Here is a 16,367-nt window from a genome sequence, read left to right on the forward strand (position 1 = left end):
AAAATGGGAAGACAAAGAACCTTGGCAAAGAGCTTGTGCTAAATTTTGGGGAGAAATTAATAGCAATTATCCCAAAAGCAATAGACTTAACCTTATAAAGAGAACTACTTAGATTCTTCTCTGAATTGTACATGACGCACCAATAACTAGGGCCTGTACATTTTATACAGATGCAAATAAACCAGGAAAGGCAGGTTACAAATCAGAAGATTAAGGTGGAACAAAGCCCTTATACTTCTGTCCTAAAGGCCGAATTATATGCTATTCTCATGGTACTAAGGGATTTTAAAGAACCTCTCATAGAGTTACTGATCGCAATATTCAGAAAGAGTTGTCTTGCATATTGAAACCACTGAATTTATACCAGATGATGCAGAATTGAGTTTATTATTCATATAGGTTCAAGATATAATCAGGAATAGGCTTTGTTCTATATACATAACCAACATCCGATTCCATACAGGTCTGCCAGGTCCTCTAGCACAAGGTGATGCAGAAATTGATCAATTATTGATTGGAAGTGTATTTCAGGCCTCTGAATTTCATTTTAAAAACATCATGTCAATAGCCAAGGCTTAAGAAAGTTTTCTATTACATGGCAACAAGCTAAGGAGATTATAAAGAGATGTGCTACTTGCTCTTTCTATAGTCAAACACCATTGCTTGCAGGGAATAACCCAAAGGGTACTCAGAGGAATGAGATACGGCAGATAGATTTGTTCCACTCTATGAAATTTGGTAAATTAAAATATGTACACCACACCACAGACACGTACGTATTCAGGTTTTCAATGGGCAACTGCCTTGAACTCAGAAGTTTCCAGGAAGAAGATGGGGCCTGACAGCAAGACCTCTGCCTGACTGAGATGATAGCATGATGCTGATAGCGCTCTATAAGACTGGTATTTATGGGTACCAGCTTCTGAAATGGTGCGCCTTCTCATGATGTTCTGGCCAGAACTCCAAATAAGATCTTCAGGAAAATAAAAAAACAACCCTATCAACTGCTCAGAAATCATTTGCATCTATACATCTAGTTAACCATCACTTTACTTTTGCAGGATCCCATTAGGATAACATTGCCCCCATGATAGTGGAAAGCAATCCTAGGAGACAACTCCCCCATACCCCCCTAAAAAAAGTTTGTCCTTAGGGTTGGGAACACTGTTTAGGGGTTGTTGATTATTACTTGTACTAGATAGAGGGTTGGGGTGAAAACTGTGTTTGTAGAAAATAAAGGGATAATAATAGTTGATAATAGAGTGAATAATTGTGAGCTATTATTTATGGATAATTTACATTGGTATGGTTTTGTATATTGATACAAGTTCAAATTATATTTATTATTTTTGTTTACATTATTTGTATACCTATGCAAAGTTATTCTGTCAGATTGTATATATGCATGTTTCTACCTCTTTTAGAACATTTTGTATATTGATACAACTTTTAGAATATTTTCTCATATTGCATTTAGCATGTGTTCCTTGCTTAATATTGTTTATGCTGGTTGTAATTCTAATTATACTTGATATCTGTTCCTAGTGTATATAGTTTTGTATTGGGTTTGGAACTCTCTTATTAAAACAAAAGGGGAAGGTACTGTGCAAGCACATTCCACTTCTTCAGCCAATAGCCTTTAAGATACCAGCCCAATTGGGTATGGTCTCTGATACTCTAAAAGCAGTTGTAAAGCATGTGCCTGGTCTCTTGCTTATGGCTCCCACTTCTGGCTGCTAGACTCTGTTCCTGTTCACACAGAGGACTGTTATCTAGGACAGTGATCTGTAAGTTTTCTTCTTAAATAAATAACCCTTTGATTATTCATAATTCTGAACTGGTATGGGATTATTTTTGTGACTTCCATCATCAGCTAACCTCACAATGGAAACCAGGATGGCATAGGTGGGTCTTCTATCTATCTGTTGTTTCATTGGTTAATTAATAAAGAAAACTGCTTGGTCTGATAGGTCAGAACATAGGTGGGTGGAGTAGACAGAACAGAATGCTGGGAAGAAGGGAAGAAAGTCAGACGCCATATCTCTCCTCTCCGAGATGGATGCAGGTTAGAATCCTCCCAGTAAGCCACCACCTCGTGGTGCTACATACCTTAATAGAAATGGGTTAATCAAGATGTGAGAGTTAGCCAGTAAGAGGTTAGAGTTAATGGGCCAGGCAGTATTCAAATGAATACAATTTGTGTGTTATTATTTCGAGTGTAAAGCTAACCATGCGGGAGCCGGGCGGGACAAAAAGCAAGCCTGCTCACCTCATCACTTCACCAGGAGATGTGCTACATTGGGGAAGGGGTTTTGAACTTGTTTCCACAGGGGAAAAAGCTATGGATACCATCAAAATTGATAAAGATTCAGTTTGAAAAGGAGAAACCTCTTGAGAAATAGAAATGATGGTTCATACACAAAGATGACAATTATGCAGGTGGTAAGAAAACCTCATAAGGATTGGGGCAGGGTTCTGTTCTTGTCCTTGCAGGAAAATATTCATCTTCAAAGAGTAGAGAGACCTTGAACATCTAGATGCCTAAAGATAAAAAGATAGCTATCCATAAAGAATCAACAAGCAAAAAGAAATCTGCTTTATGATGCTGTATTATCAGCATTGTAAATTTTGATTATTTAGACACATATACATCTCTACTTAAAAATAAGAGCTGGCTTTGGAGCTGGACAATGGCTATCCTTCTCTAAATCCAAGCAAGGAGTTAAAAGAAAAGTTCAGAATTTCTGTCTCATGTCAAGAACCATCTGGTATGGTACAGAAAGAAGATATATTTAAAGGAAATATTTTACTTTCTCCGTGACCATTTTATTTATATCATATCTTTCATTGAACATATGTCTATATGAATAATGCTTTAGTTTTCCCACAATGAACAGTAGATTTTCCTGCCATAACATTTGAAGCTTCCAGGAAGAAGATGGTGCCCCACAACAATGACTCCACCTGATTGATATGACGTCATGATGCTGGTAACGCTATTATGAGACTAGTTTTTGGGTACCACCAGCAGAAATGGTGCACCTTCTTACAACATTCTGGCCAGAACTCCAAATAAGAACTTCAAAACAAACAAACAAAAAGACCCTATGGACTACTCAGAGACCATTTGCACAAAACAGTAATCTTGAAACTTAACCATCATTTTATTTTTTACAAGATCCCATTGCCCCATGACAGCAGGAAGCAATTCCACAAAGCACAAAGTTTGTTCCCTCTCCCCACAAAGTTTGTCCTCACGGTTAGAGACACGATTTAGGGTTTGATTATTACTCACATAGGATTGAGGGTTGGGGTAGAAATTATGTAGGCCTAGAGATAAAAAAAGGAAGATTGAATAGGATAATAGGTAATTTAGTGTGAACTTATTCATACTGATAATAGTAATAATAGTGAGTAATAGAGTGAATACTTGTGAGCTATTATTTATGGAAAATTTACACTGGTATAGTTTCTTTTTTTATTTATTTATTATTTATTTATTATCTTTACAGTGTTCTGCCTGCATGTATCCCTGCAGGCCAGAAGAGGGCACCAGATCTCATTACTGATGGTTGTAAGCCACTACGTGGTTGCTGGGAATTGAACTCAGGACCGCAGGTAGAGCAGCCAGTGCTCTTAACCTCTGAGCCATCTCTCCAGCATGGTATAGTTTCTTGTATATTGATACAAGATCAAATTATATTTGTTATTCCACTTTACAACATCTGTACACCTACGTGAAGTTATTTTGTCATATTGTATGCATTCATGCATGTCTCTACCTCTGTTTAAGACATTTTGTATATTGATACAATTTTAGGATGTATTTATCATATTGCATTATATATTTCTACCTCTGATTAAGATATTTATACATTGTAACTCTAACCAAACAAGTGGAAAACTTCTATGACAAGAACTTTAAATCTTTAAAGAAAGAAATTGAAGAAGACACCAGAAAGTGGAAAGATATCCCATGCTCTTGGGTAGACAGAATTAACATGGTAAAAAATGGCAATCTTACCAAAAACAATCTACAGATTCCATGCAATGCCCATCAAAATCCCAGCAAAATTCTTCACAGACCTTGAAAGAACGGTATTCAATTTCATATGGAAAAGCAAAATAACCAGAATAGCCAAAACAATCCTATGTAATAAAAGAACATCTGGAAGCATTACAATCCCTGACTTGAAACACTACTACAGAGCTACAGTACTGAAAACAGCCTGGTATTGACATAAGAAAAGACAAGAGGACCAATGGAAACAAGTAGAAGACCCAGATATCAATCCACACATCTTCAAACACCTGATCTTTGAAAAAGAAGCAAAAAATATCAAACAGAAAAAAGAAACCATATTTAACAAGTGGTGCTGGCATAACTGGATATCAACATGTAGAAGAATGAAAGTAGACCCATATCTATCACCATAAACAAAACTCAAGTCCAAATGGATCAAAGACCTCAACATAAAGCCAGCCACAGTGAACCTCATAGAAGAGAAAGTGGGAAGTACACTTGAACACATTGGCACAGGAACCACTTCTTAATAGAACCCCAGCAGCACAGACACTGAGAGAAACAATTAATAAATGGGACCTCCTGAAGCTGAAAAGTTTCTGTAGAGCAAAGGACACGGTCAACAAGACAAAACGACAGCCTACAGAATGGGAAAAGATCTTCACTAACCCCACATCAGACAGAGGTCTGATCTCCAAGATATGCAAAGAACTCAAGAAATTGGACACCAAAAGAACATATGATCCAATAAAAAAAAAAGGAGTACACACCTAAACAGAAAACTCTCAACAAAGGAATCTAAAATGGCTGAAAGACACTTAAGGAAATGTTCAACATCCTTAGTCATCAGAGAAATGCAAATCAAAACAACTCTGAGATTCCATCTTATACCTGTAAGAATGGCCAACATCAAAAACACTGATGACAACTTATGCTGGAGAGGTTGTGGGGAAAAGGGAACACTTCTGCACTGCTGGTGGGAGTGCAAGCTGGTACGTCCCCTTTGGATGTCAGTGTGGCGATTTCTCAGAAAATTAGGAAACAACCTTCCTCAAGACCCAGCAATACCACTTTTGGGTATATATCCAAAGGATGCTCAATTGTGCCACAAGGACATGTGCTCAACTATGTTCATAGCAGCTTTGTTTGTCATAGCCAGAACCTGGAAACAACCTAAATGCCCCTTGACCGAAGAATGGATAAGGAAAATGTGGTACGTTTACACAATGGAGTACTACACAGCAGAAAAAAATGACGACAGCTTGAATTTTGCAGGAAAATGGATGGAGCTAGAAAACATTATTTTTTGGGTGTGGTAACCCACACCCAGAAAGACAATTATCATATGTACTCACTCATAGGTGGTTTTTAAACATAATGCAAAGAAAGCCAGCCTACAAACCACATACCCAGAGAACTTAGACAACAATGTCAACATGAAGGGAGACTTACATAGATATAATCTACATGGGAATCAGAAAGTAAAAAAAGAAAAGATCTCCTGAGTAAATTGGAAGCATGGCCGGGTGGTGGTGGCGCGTGCCTTTAATCCCAGCACTCAGGAGGCAGAGTCAGGCGGATCTCTGTGAGTTCGAGGCCAGCCTGGTCTACAAGAGCTAGTTCCAGGACAGGAACCAAAAAGCTATGGAGAAACCCTGTCTCGAAAATCAAAAAAAAAAAGAAAAGAAAAGAAAAGAAAAGAAAAAAGAAAAAAAGAAAAAAAACATAAATTGGAAGCATGGGGGCCTTGGGGGAGGATTGAAGTGGGAAGAGGAGAGGAGGGAGGGGAGCAGAGAAAAATGTAGAGCTCAATAAATATCAATAAAAATGTATAAAAGAATAAAAAGCTATGATATGAATCTCTATTCACTTGGTCACCCTGGTTAATTACTCTCCTGTCATCATTGGCTGTGCCTTTGATCCACTTAATGTTGGCCTTAACCTATGGACCTTGCATCATTAACGCGCTAGTCAAATTTATAAAGAAGCAGATCTCTATGGTCCAACTAGTGGTTCTAAAAAACAATACAAGCCTATAAATTTAGAAGAAAAACATCTCAAGGATTTTAAATTCTACTCAAGGGGGGATGAGAGGGCCAGGGAGCCAGACCACAGGCATGACAGGTTTCTAACAACCCCTGTCAGTGACCAGGCCTTAGTTTTGGTTTACTGGAACTGGCTGGAGTTGAGCAAGCAGTTCTTGGAAAAATCACAACTCAGGAGCAACCAGTCACCAGGGACCCCACAGCCTTCTACTAGCTCAGCAGATGCCCCACAGCCTCCTACTAGCTAAAGATAGCTTTCCCTACCCTGCTGTTGCAAAGTTCCTAGAGCCACCTGCCAATCCCATGAAAGTTTGATTTATACCCACCAACCATCCCTCAGAATAACCTCTCCTCTCTAGAATTCCCTCACCCTGTATAAAACATAAGTGTGAGCTTCTCTGGGGATTGCCATTTGCCACCCCAACATGTTGGCAGTTTTTTTAATAAATGTTCTTGCTGACTGCATACATGACAGGTGGTCCTTTATGGGACTTCTCTCGGACCCTAATAGACAGCTCATAAAGCAGATCAGCTGAAATGGTTTCCCACCTGAGTTCCCTCAACCTAGGTGTTCCTCTCCTTCCTGCCCAAGGCTACCGACTGTATGGACAGGGTAGGCTGATGGGGCATCATGCACAGCTTCATCAGTGAACCTTAGAAGAAGCACTGCCATGATAGCCTAGGCTAAACACCATGGGAAGCAGGATTTCTGTACCATAATTTCCTCCTTTCATTAGCCCAATTTCAGCCTTCATGACTGCTGTTGGTCTTCTGGCATCTGCTCTATCCAATCCCATCTTTTAGCTAGGAATCAGACATCCCCATTGGCTGCTGCCTATTTATGACATCATTCTCCCTCCTACCCTACCAGCACCTGGTAGAATCTTGGTGTTTCCATGGTGATGCCTGTAAACAAATTTGGATCATCACAGATCACTTGTGACCAGTGACCAGTAAGTGCTGTCTGATACTGGACACACTTGCCACTGAGGTCAGCTGATCAGACAAGGATGACCTTCCTCCATTGTACTGTGGATTGCTGATCCTCTCCCCCGACCATGTCAGGTAAGGAAAGAAACTTTAACATGTTTCTTTTGATCACTTCTCTTACTTTCACTATGCTTTTAAATCTTTGTTTAATGGGCACACTATTCATGTTGATATAGATATCTCCGGTTGAATGTTACAGTTAGCTTTGGTTCTTACCAGGGGTTAGAAAACAGAAATAAAAGAAGATAAACTGCACAGATGGCTGTAGAGGTACATGTAGGTAGTTGGGAATTGAATGTTACAGACAGCCAGAGATTTTAAATCTAAAGGCACAAGATAGCATTATATTCCAAGCCATTTTTAGGCAACCACACTGCTGAGATTCCCTATCAAATATAGAAAACAACATCCCACTCTGGTCTCTGGCTCTTAACATCTACCCAGCCCAACTTCCAGAGCATTCCCAACACCTTATGTGCACTGTTGTGCTGGATGATTTCAACAGGGGCTGGGTACTCCATGGTCAGTTGTTCTCTGGACAAGAACTGACACATGGGGTGGGGGGAATTCTCACAAGGATGCCCACTAGAAAGAGTTACAAGAAATTAACAGTTACTGAGGAACTGATCATTTAAGATTCAGTTACCAACTATTAGATTAAGAAACTATCTTGTTCAGAGAGGAACCCATACTACATTAGCATTCCCAAGATGTCACATGAAACACAGGCAAGCAATGTGAAATGTTATCACCAGGCTATTCGTGCAGTCATATATGCATACGCACTCAATGGCTATACAAAATAAGACATCATGACTTATACAAGAAGTAGAGGGAAACAGGAGGCGTTAGGGGAGGAACATATAATTACCTAAATATAGTACTTATATATGAAATTCCTGATACATCATTTACTTAAAAAGCTCAGAGTAGAGACAAGCCCGGTGGACATGGCAAATGTCTATGGAGCCAGAACTCTGGATAGAGAAGCAGGCCTATCTGTGTGATTTCAAGACCAGAATGAGACCCTGTGTCTACACAGAGTAAAAATCTGCACAGAATAGGGTAAAGATACAGCCATGAGAAGCTGTTAAGGTTCTCCTACCTCTAAACACTTTTGTTCTAGGACACAGTTGTAAGGCGGTGTCAAAGCAGGTATTAGAGCAAGACAAAGCAGGGGAAAGAACAGTGGTGTCTAGAGCACAGTGAGAGTTAAAGCAGATCAACTGGGAATTACAGTTCCACACAGGAAGAACCGGCAGCTTATTAAATGAGTGCCATCCTATATAGTAACAAGAATCATTCTGAACCCATTTGTCTGGGATATGTGAGGGGACATAGGTGTTAGACTCCTCCGGATAGTACAACCTGGAGACAGCACTGCTCCTCACAGGAAGCGAGAAAGCTTCCATCTCACCATTTTCCCACTGTCCTCTTGTTTCCTACAGAAAATTGTCAAAGTGCACCATTCTTTGGGGCAGAAAGTGCTCTGCAGCCCTCTGTGCCTGTGCTGAGGAATGCCACACCCTCAGCAGGAAGTGTGTGCAACTTCTATGGGGTATCCACCCCAGCCGCGAGCTCAGCATGGCTCCTGCCATCAGACTCCAGCACTTGTTGCCAGCAGCTCGTAGACAGTGCCTCCCTTTACCAACGAGCTGGCACTACCACGTTGACTGCACTGACCAACCAGAACCAGATCTCCACCCTGGCACTCCCCTATGCAGGTGTTCTCCAGTGTGATCTCACAGGAAGCTCTGACAGGAGAGAAACTGCATTCCAGGACTTCACTGTAACTATCATTGACCAGAATACCACACTCTCCTCCCTGGCTATGACAGCCCAGTGTGATAACATTCTAGATCCCAATGCCTTAGTCCCTCTTTATCCGACACTCTCTGCCAGCCTCGTCCAGGCCACACCATCAGAGGTGCCAAATCAAGGATACAACCTGGCACCTTCCTACCAGGATGGCAGCCAGCTCTATTACTACAGCCTCAACAGCCTGGGCCCTCTGATGGCTGGAGAACTCGAGCAGTGCCTGCAGGCCTATCGCCTTGTGTCCTACTCTGGAACTCAGGCCTCCTCCCTGCAACCAGAGATGGTGATGATGCTAAGGGAGTTTCATTCAATGAACGTTCAAACACCTTTCTCCACCTCTGCCTTCTACTATCCCTCATCTGCTCAAGCCATGCCGGACAGCAGCCTTCAAGGTGAGAACAGAGCCAGGAGGGGAAGGAGTGAGATCAACCCTCAAACAAAGAGGGCACAACTTACCTCTCAGTAGTGGACAGTCCATACAAAGGGAGAATGTAAGTTCTGATAGGTTAGGTTTGCCTCGGGCTAATCATCGCAGTCTTCAGTCTCTATAATGAGAGAATGTAGGGCAATGAGTGGCATCCATCACTCATTAAGACATGTCCAAGGACTACCCCCACAGACACGTATGTCACCCTGCAAGCTAATTCATCCCATCCATCAACACACAGCAGTCACCTCTTTCCTAATTTATTGCTCAGGGCTCTAGAGGACACAAAGGCCTTTCTGTTTCCATAACACTTGATTTTCCCTGTGTTGAGATCTGACTCTGGAACAATGCAACTCCAAACCAGTCCTGGAGGAACTACTCCCAGATTCCAAGTGCTGGCCCTGCAATTCTCTTACAAATATAAGTGCATCCAGAGTCCAGTATAACCCATGTACAATTGCTAAGTTGGGTAAAGCTTCTCTCTCTCTCTCTCTCTCTCTCTCTCTCTCTCTCTCTCTCTTTCTCTCTCCCTCTCTCTCTAAGACCATGATCATTAGGACATGTTTTCTACAACACAGTCACACTCAAGCCCAAAGATTTTACAATTTTGTTTGTTTGTTTGTAGTGATGAGATGAGCAGGCCTGCTTTTCATCCCGCACAGCTCCTGCACGGCTAGCTTAGCTCCAGAATAATTACACAGAAACTGTATTCATTTAAACACTGCCTGGCCCATTAGTTCCAGCCTCTTATTGGCTAATTCTCACATCTTCCTTCAACCCATATTTAATAATCTGTGTAGCACCACGAGGTGGTGGCTTACCTACGTCTATCTTGGGCCAGAGCTTCATGGAGACTGCCCCATTGCCTTCTTCCCAGCATTCTGTTCTGTCTACTCCACCCACCTATGTTCTAACCTATCAGGCCAAGCAGTTTCTTTATTAATTAACCAATAAAAGCAACACATAGAAAGAAGACCCACCTACATCATTTATTCTCTTTGCTTTGCTTTTCGAGACAGGGTTTCTCTGTTCCACCCTGACTGTCCTGGAGCTTGCTTTGTAGACCAACCTGGCCTCGATCGTAGAGATCTGACTGCCTCTGCCTCCTAAGTGCTGAGATAAAAGGTGTGTGCCACCATTCCCTGGCTGATTTTACTTCTTAAACCAATTTTTTGTCACTACTAACAAGACTTTGAAATGTTGGGTTGGAGGAAATCCTGGGTTGTTGAACTGCCTGACTTGTAGGAGTGGAGAAACTTGGTTTGGATACCTAAAGCCACATAAAAAGCCAAGATTCTGGGGGTATTTAAGTAATGACAAAAACTTAAAGAAGTTGGAAGATATGGATTAAGTTCTTAAAAATGATGGACCAGACAACCTGCCTAATAACAAACTTGCAAGGAAATGAGGGGTACACTTTCAAAGACAAAGGGTAAAGCAAGAGAGGGGCACACACAGGGAATTCTGTAACCTCCCCATGGTGAAGACGCGTGCACACACCACACAAACACAAAGGAACACACAATTATCTGTGAAAACATGACTTTGCATTATCACCAGAAAGAACAGAGCACTCACTACGAGTCTCCCAAAAGAGGTGCTGCCCCTTGCTATTCAAGCAGAGCTCATAGGAATGCCTGCCCCACTGCTGTAGGGTCTCAGTACTGAGGAGCACTAAAAGGAGGGGAAGAGGAGGGGAGCATCTCACTTACCAGGCACTGACTTCTTACTTGACTCTTTTTCAGTGGTGGAAATGGAGACACCCCTGGAATTGACACCTTCAGCTCAGACATTCTGTTTGCTGCAGAGTCCAGACCTTGGCAATGCCTGCACCCATGACACCTGGATGAGGACACCACCTGTCAGTGAGGACAGGTCATTAACTGCCCCCATCCACAGTCCTTCAGAATTCCTGCCCTTGCCTCCAGCTCCAAGCCTGGAACAAACAGAAAATAACAACTTGGATTTCAAGATAGCCAATCTATCAACACCTCTGGTTACCTATGAGGGCACAAAAGAAAACCAAGAACTAGCACTTCTACCTTTAGTGCACCCCAACATGCAGCAGACCCTGAAATACACTGATGCTGAAAGCCTACAGCAGAACCTTGTTCTTGACAATGACACCTTGGGAAACAGCAGCCTAGGTCAGGAAGAGCCTGGGGTGCTTCAGAGTGTGGTGGGCTCCAACAAGGACTTTGCAGACATGACTGCACTCGTGGCAGATATTCACCTTCCCCAACTCTTCAACTCCCTCACAGAGCTAAACCAATTCCAAGATCCCAGAGCAGCTCAATCCAAAGACTCCACAGTCATCGGGAGGGATCAGGCCCAGGAAAGCTCCAGCGTCATCAGTGCACTCTCAGACCAAGTAAGAAAGAATGACCAGAAAGTCTCTGAGCTGCCTGATGGAGCTCCTCAAGCCAGAATCCAGCTCCAGAAACTGGTGGAGGGAGAAGAGGCTGTGGGCAGTGCTGGGTTCAGTGAAGGGGCTTTCGACAACGTGGCCAAGCACTTGGAGGGCAAAGCTCAGAAAGTCACACCCAGAAAGCGCAGCAGAGCTAGGGCACATGGGCAAGACAAGGCCAAGAAGACTAGAGAAAACAACTCCAAGAAAACAGAGGAGCTGAAGCCATCAAGTCACAGAGTCAAGGCAGAAGAGAAGCCCGCCATCCCAAAGACCAAGAGGAAGAGGAATCCACCTGAGCTCAGCCATGACAGCTTTAAGAAGCCTCGAACTCACCTCGGCATGCACATGCTGGCGTCTGTGCAGGTCTTTCACCCACTGGGGAAGAAGAGTGAGAGGAAAACTGGCGTCTCCTCCTCCCGGGCTCTGCTGAACTTGAGCAGCAACAAAGATCCCAGGACAGGCCCTGATACCACATCACTGCTGGATATGCCACGTGAGGGCCAAAGCCTTGACAAAAGCCTGGGCAAGATTCAGAGACCAGCGAGCAGTGCTCCCAAGCGGTGTCCATCTCCATCCCAGTATGAGCTGCCCCCACCTGGGAAGGTCAAATTAGTACCTCTGCCTTTCCCAGTCCCGGACAAGCCTCAAACTAAACCTGTTTCTAGAAAGCTTCTCTGCCTGGCTTCACGCAGGTCCACTATGGCTTACCCAGTGAGGCCTCACTCCCACTCAGCTCAGCCTCCCACGCTCAAGCCATCCCAACCAGCTCCTGCCAGCACATCTTTGATGGCCTCTGACAAGCCAGCTCCGCCAAATGGCACCAGTGCCACACGAGCCAACATAACCAAGCCTTGCACTGGGCCTCAGCTGGCTGCCTCTTTGCCTGCACCCTACAGAGCATCATCTCACACTTTACTCCACAGGGAGCCTCTTTCTGCTGCCAGGAACAAGGCCCTTTCATCTCCCAAAGCTAAAACCCAATACCTGCTGCTAGACTTCAGTTGCCAACCCATCCCATGGAGGAAAGTGGACATTCCAGGGCCAGTCATCTCACAGCCTATCACTGAAGAGCAGAGGCCAGAGAGGGAAGCCATGAAGAGGCGGGCTCAACAGGAGCGAGAGAATGCTGCCAAGTGTACCTCTCTGGGAAAACTGCAGTTTTTCCTTCAGAGGGAGAAGGATATGGAAATTTCAAAATATTATGGGTATGCAATGTAAGAGCTAGCCAGGTTTTCAGAGTAAAGTGCTGTTCAATGTGACTAAGAAGAGATATAAGTACCAAAACACAGGCATACATAGGTTTTAAAGACTTGTGTGAATATATTGATACATTGGCACAAGTATAGGCGTACAGATGACATGTAGATATAGATGGATATGTAAAATATTTCTATTCACACATAATTGAGTACTTAGTAAAACTCTCTAAAAATCTTAAGTCTGTTATTTTATTTGTGAGTAATGAGTGGTTGAATATTTCTCTCTGATAATTTAACATTTATGTTTTCTAATTGCAGTATCATATTCTATATGAAATAAAGCTCACAAAATATGTATTTAATCTTGGATCAATTAATAAAAAGCTATAGTGGTATTAAAACCGTTCTCCTTGTGACTTCATTCACTGGACATGGGATGTCTTGAAGCACATACTGAGTATGAGCACACTCCTTGTTACCACAGTCCGCCCAGCTCTCATCTCTCCCCGCAGTGCTTTGTCATCATTTTCCGCTACAGAGCTTTGCCTCTAGTCTCCTGAAACATATGCACACAGGAGCTCATTATGTAAATATAATCTGGGAACCACATCTGCTAGAAAACATGGATAGCTTATGGAACCTGGCTAACTTATATGACTATCTCCACTCAATTTTTTTCCTGCAAAAAAAGCATAATTTCCATTCTTTTATGAATAAATAATTTTCCATTATGCTGATACGTCACATTTTCTTTATACCTTTCTCTGATTCTGACACCCAGACTATTTTCCTAATGTAACTACTGCGTACTGTCGCAATGACTACTGTTGGTGTCAACCTGAACACATGTGGAATTAACTAAAACCCAACTGATTGGGTACACCTGTAAGGGATCTTTCTTAATTAAAAAATTAAATCATTTGAAGTAGGAATACCCAACTTAATCCAGCTCTTTTGAAATGGGAAGCTTTGTTTTTAACTTTGGCCACATCTTCAGGTGGCAGCCTACATAAAGGATAAAGAATAAGAAAGCCCTTTGCTCTTTGCTGGCTGGCCCTTTCTCTTGCTAGCATGTCCATTCCTTCACTGGGATTAGAGCCTACTTCTTCAGAATTCCAGAATATACCGAAGACCAGCTGAGATATCTACCCTCATGGTGTGAACAACTACTCTACTCTTGCCATCTCTGATGGTAGACAGCCATTATTGAAATAGGTAGACTATGACCTATAAGCCACGTTAGTAAATCACCTTTCTATAAATACACAGATGGATAGATTCTATCAGTTCTGTTCCTCTAAGGAAGCCTGACTAGTTTAAGTATGCTGCAATCAATATTGATGTGCAGATATGCCTCTAATATAAAGAACTGAAATGCTGTGTGTATATACCCGTGAGTGGTATAACTGATTCACTTTTAATTTTTTGAAGAGCCTCCACTGTGATTATGTTGTGTGGTAATTCTAACAAAGAACACACATGGACACTCTTAAAGTTGAGTACAAAGTCTTTATTTCTGGCCAGCAGCTGCCTGGGAAACTTGCATAAATGATGCAGCCCCAAGACTCACTGCCTCTGATCTTCTAAGCACAAAAACTACCTCCTGGGTTGACATAATTTAGTTAGCAAGAAGCAGAACTATAGAAGCCAAAAGGTAAGGCTAGTACATTTAGACTTTCCTGTATCCTGGAACTATTGACTATGTCTTTGAGGATTAGGTCTTTGTTCCCATTTTAGCAGGTGTTGGGACCCACTTGCTGGGTTCTAGGGTCAGAATGGTCCCTACAACATGGTGTCGGTTGTGCTAAGGTCAGGGGACTGATATCCAAGATATATAAAGAACTCAAGAAAGTAGACATCAGGGGCTGGAGAGATGGCTCAGCGGTTAAGAGCACTGATTGCTCTTCCACAGGTCCTGAGTTTAATTCCCAGCAACCACATGGTGGCTCACAACCATCTGTAATAAAATCTGGTGCCAACTTCTGGCCTGCAGGGACACATGCAGGCAGAACATTGTATACATAATAAATAAATCTTTAAAAAAAACATTTAAAAAAAAAGAAAGTAGACATCAAAATACCTAATAATTCCATTTTTTAAAGGGAACAGATCTAAACAGAGAATTCTAAACAGAAGAATCTCAATTGGCCGAAAGACATTTAAAGAATTACTCAACATCCTTAGTAATCAGGGAAATGCAAATCAAAATGACTCTGAGAAGCCATCTTACTCCTGTCAAAATGGCTAAGATCAAAAGCACTGATGACTGCTTTGTTGCAGATGTGTTGGAGTAAAGGGAACACTCCTCCACTGCTGGTGGGAGTGCAAACTTGTACAGGCACTTTGGAAATCAGTAGGGCTGTTTCTCAGAAAATTAGGAGTCTCTACCTCAAGAACCAGTGATACCACTCTTAGGTGCTCAATCATAGCACAGGGACACTTGCTCAATGATGTTCATAGCAGCATTGTTCAGAATAGCCAGAACCTGGAAACAAGCAAGATGCCCTCAACTGAAGAATAGTTAAGGAAAATGTGGTACATTTACACAATCGAGTATTACTCAGCAAAAAAGAAAAAAGGAAAAAAAAAAGACATTTTGAAATTTGCTGACAAAAGGATGGAACTAGAAAAAAATCATCCTAAGTGAGGTAACCCAGACCCAGAAAGACAAAAACAGTACGTACTAACTCCTAAGTGGATATTAGATGTAAATCAAAGAATAACCAGGATGCAATCCACAGTCCCAGAGAAGCTAGGTAACAAGGAGGACCCTAAGAGGGATATGTGGATTTCCCTGGGAAGGGGAAACCGATGAGATCTCCTGGATAAACTGGGGCTGAGGGAGACAGAGGGCAGGGAATGGGAATGGGAGCGATCCGGATTGTCCATAGGGGGAGTGACAGAGAGGAAGAGCAATGAAAGAGATATCTTGATAGAGGGGTCATTTGGGGGTTAGAGAAAAACCTGTGCCAGGAAAACTTCCAGGAATCCACAAGGATGACTCCAGCTAAGATTCCTAACAATAGTGGAGAGGGTACCTGAACTGGTCTTCTCCTGTAATCAGATTGGTGACTGCCCTAATTGTCATCACAGACCCTTCATCCAGTAACTGATGGATGCAGATGCAGAGATGCACAGCCAAGTACTAGGCCAAGCTCTGGGAGTCCAATCGAAGAGACGGAGGAGGGATTAGATGATGGGGGGGGGGTCAATATCATGATGGGGAAACCCACAGAGACAGATGACACAAGCCTGTGGGAGTTCACAGACTCAAGACCACCAGCTAGGCTCTCTGTATGTGAGTGACAGTTGTGAAGCTTGGTCTATTTATGGGACCCCTACCAGTGGGACTAAGATCTGTCCCTGGTGCATGGAACCCACTCCCTAAGGTGGGATTCCTTGCTCAGACTTGATGCAGGGGGAGGAGCTTGGTCCTGCCTCAACTTGATAGTCT

The 16,367-nt window shown here is 42.5% G+C and overlaps 1 protein-coding gene across 1 annotated transcript; it reads left to right on the forward strand.

Annotated features, from left to right (window-relative positions):
* The first annotated feature begins 7,127 nt into the window (after positions 1-7,127).
* LOC121443178 (uncharacterized protein C2orf78 homolog) lies at positions 7,128-12,932 on the forward strand. The gene is made up of 3 exons (XM_041644853.1): positions 7,128-7,134; positions 8,508-9,269; positions 11,050-12,932. Exons 1-3 carry the CDS (start codon positions 7,128-7,130, stop codon positions 12,930-12,932), a joined length of 2,652 nt encoding a protein of 883 aa, XP_041500787.1.
* The last annotated feature ends 3,435 nt before the right edge of the window (positions 12,933-16,367 follow it).

The sequence above is a fragment of the Microtus oregoni genome, unplaced genomic scaffold, assembly GCF_018167655.1.
Source record: "Microtus oregoni isolate MIOR12 unplaced genomic scaffold, Mior012 000102F_ref0000329, whole genome shotgun sequence".
Classification (NCBI taxonomy): Eukaryota; Metazoa; Chordata; class Mammalia; order Rodentia; family Cricetidae; genus Microtus; species Microtus oregoni.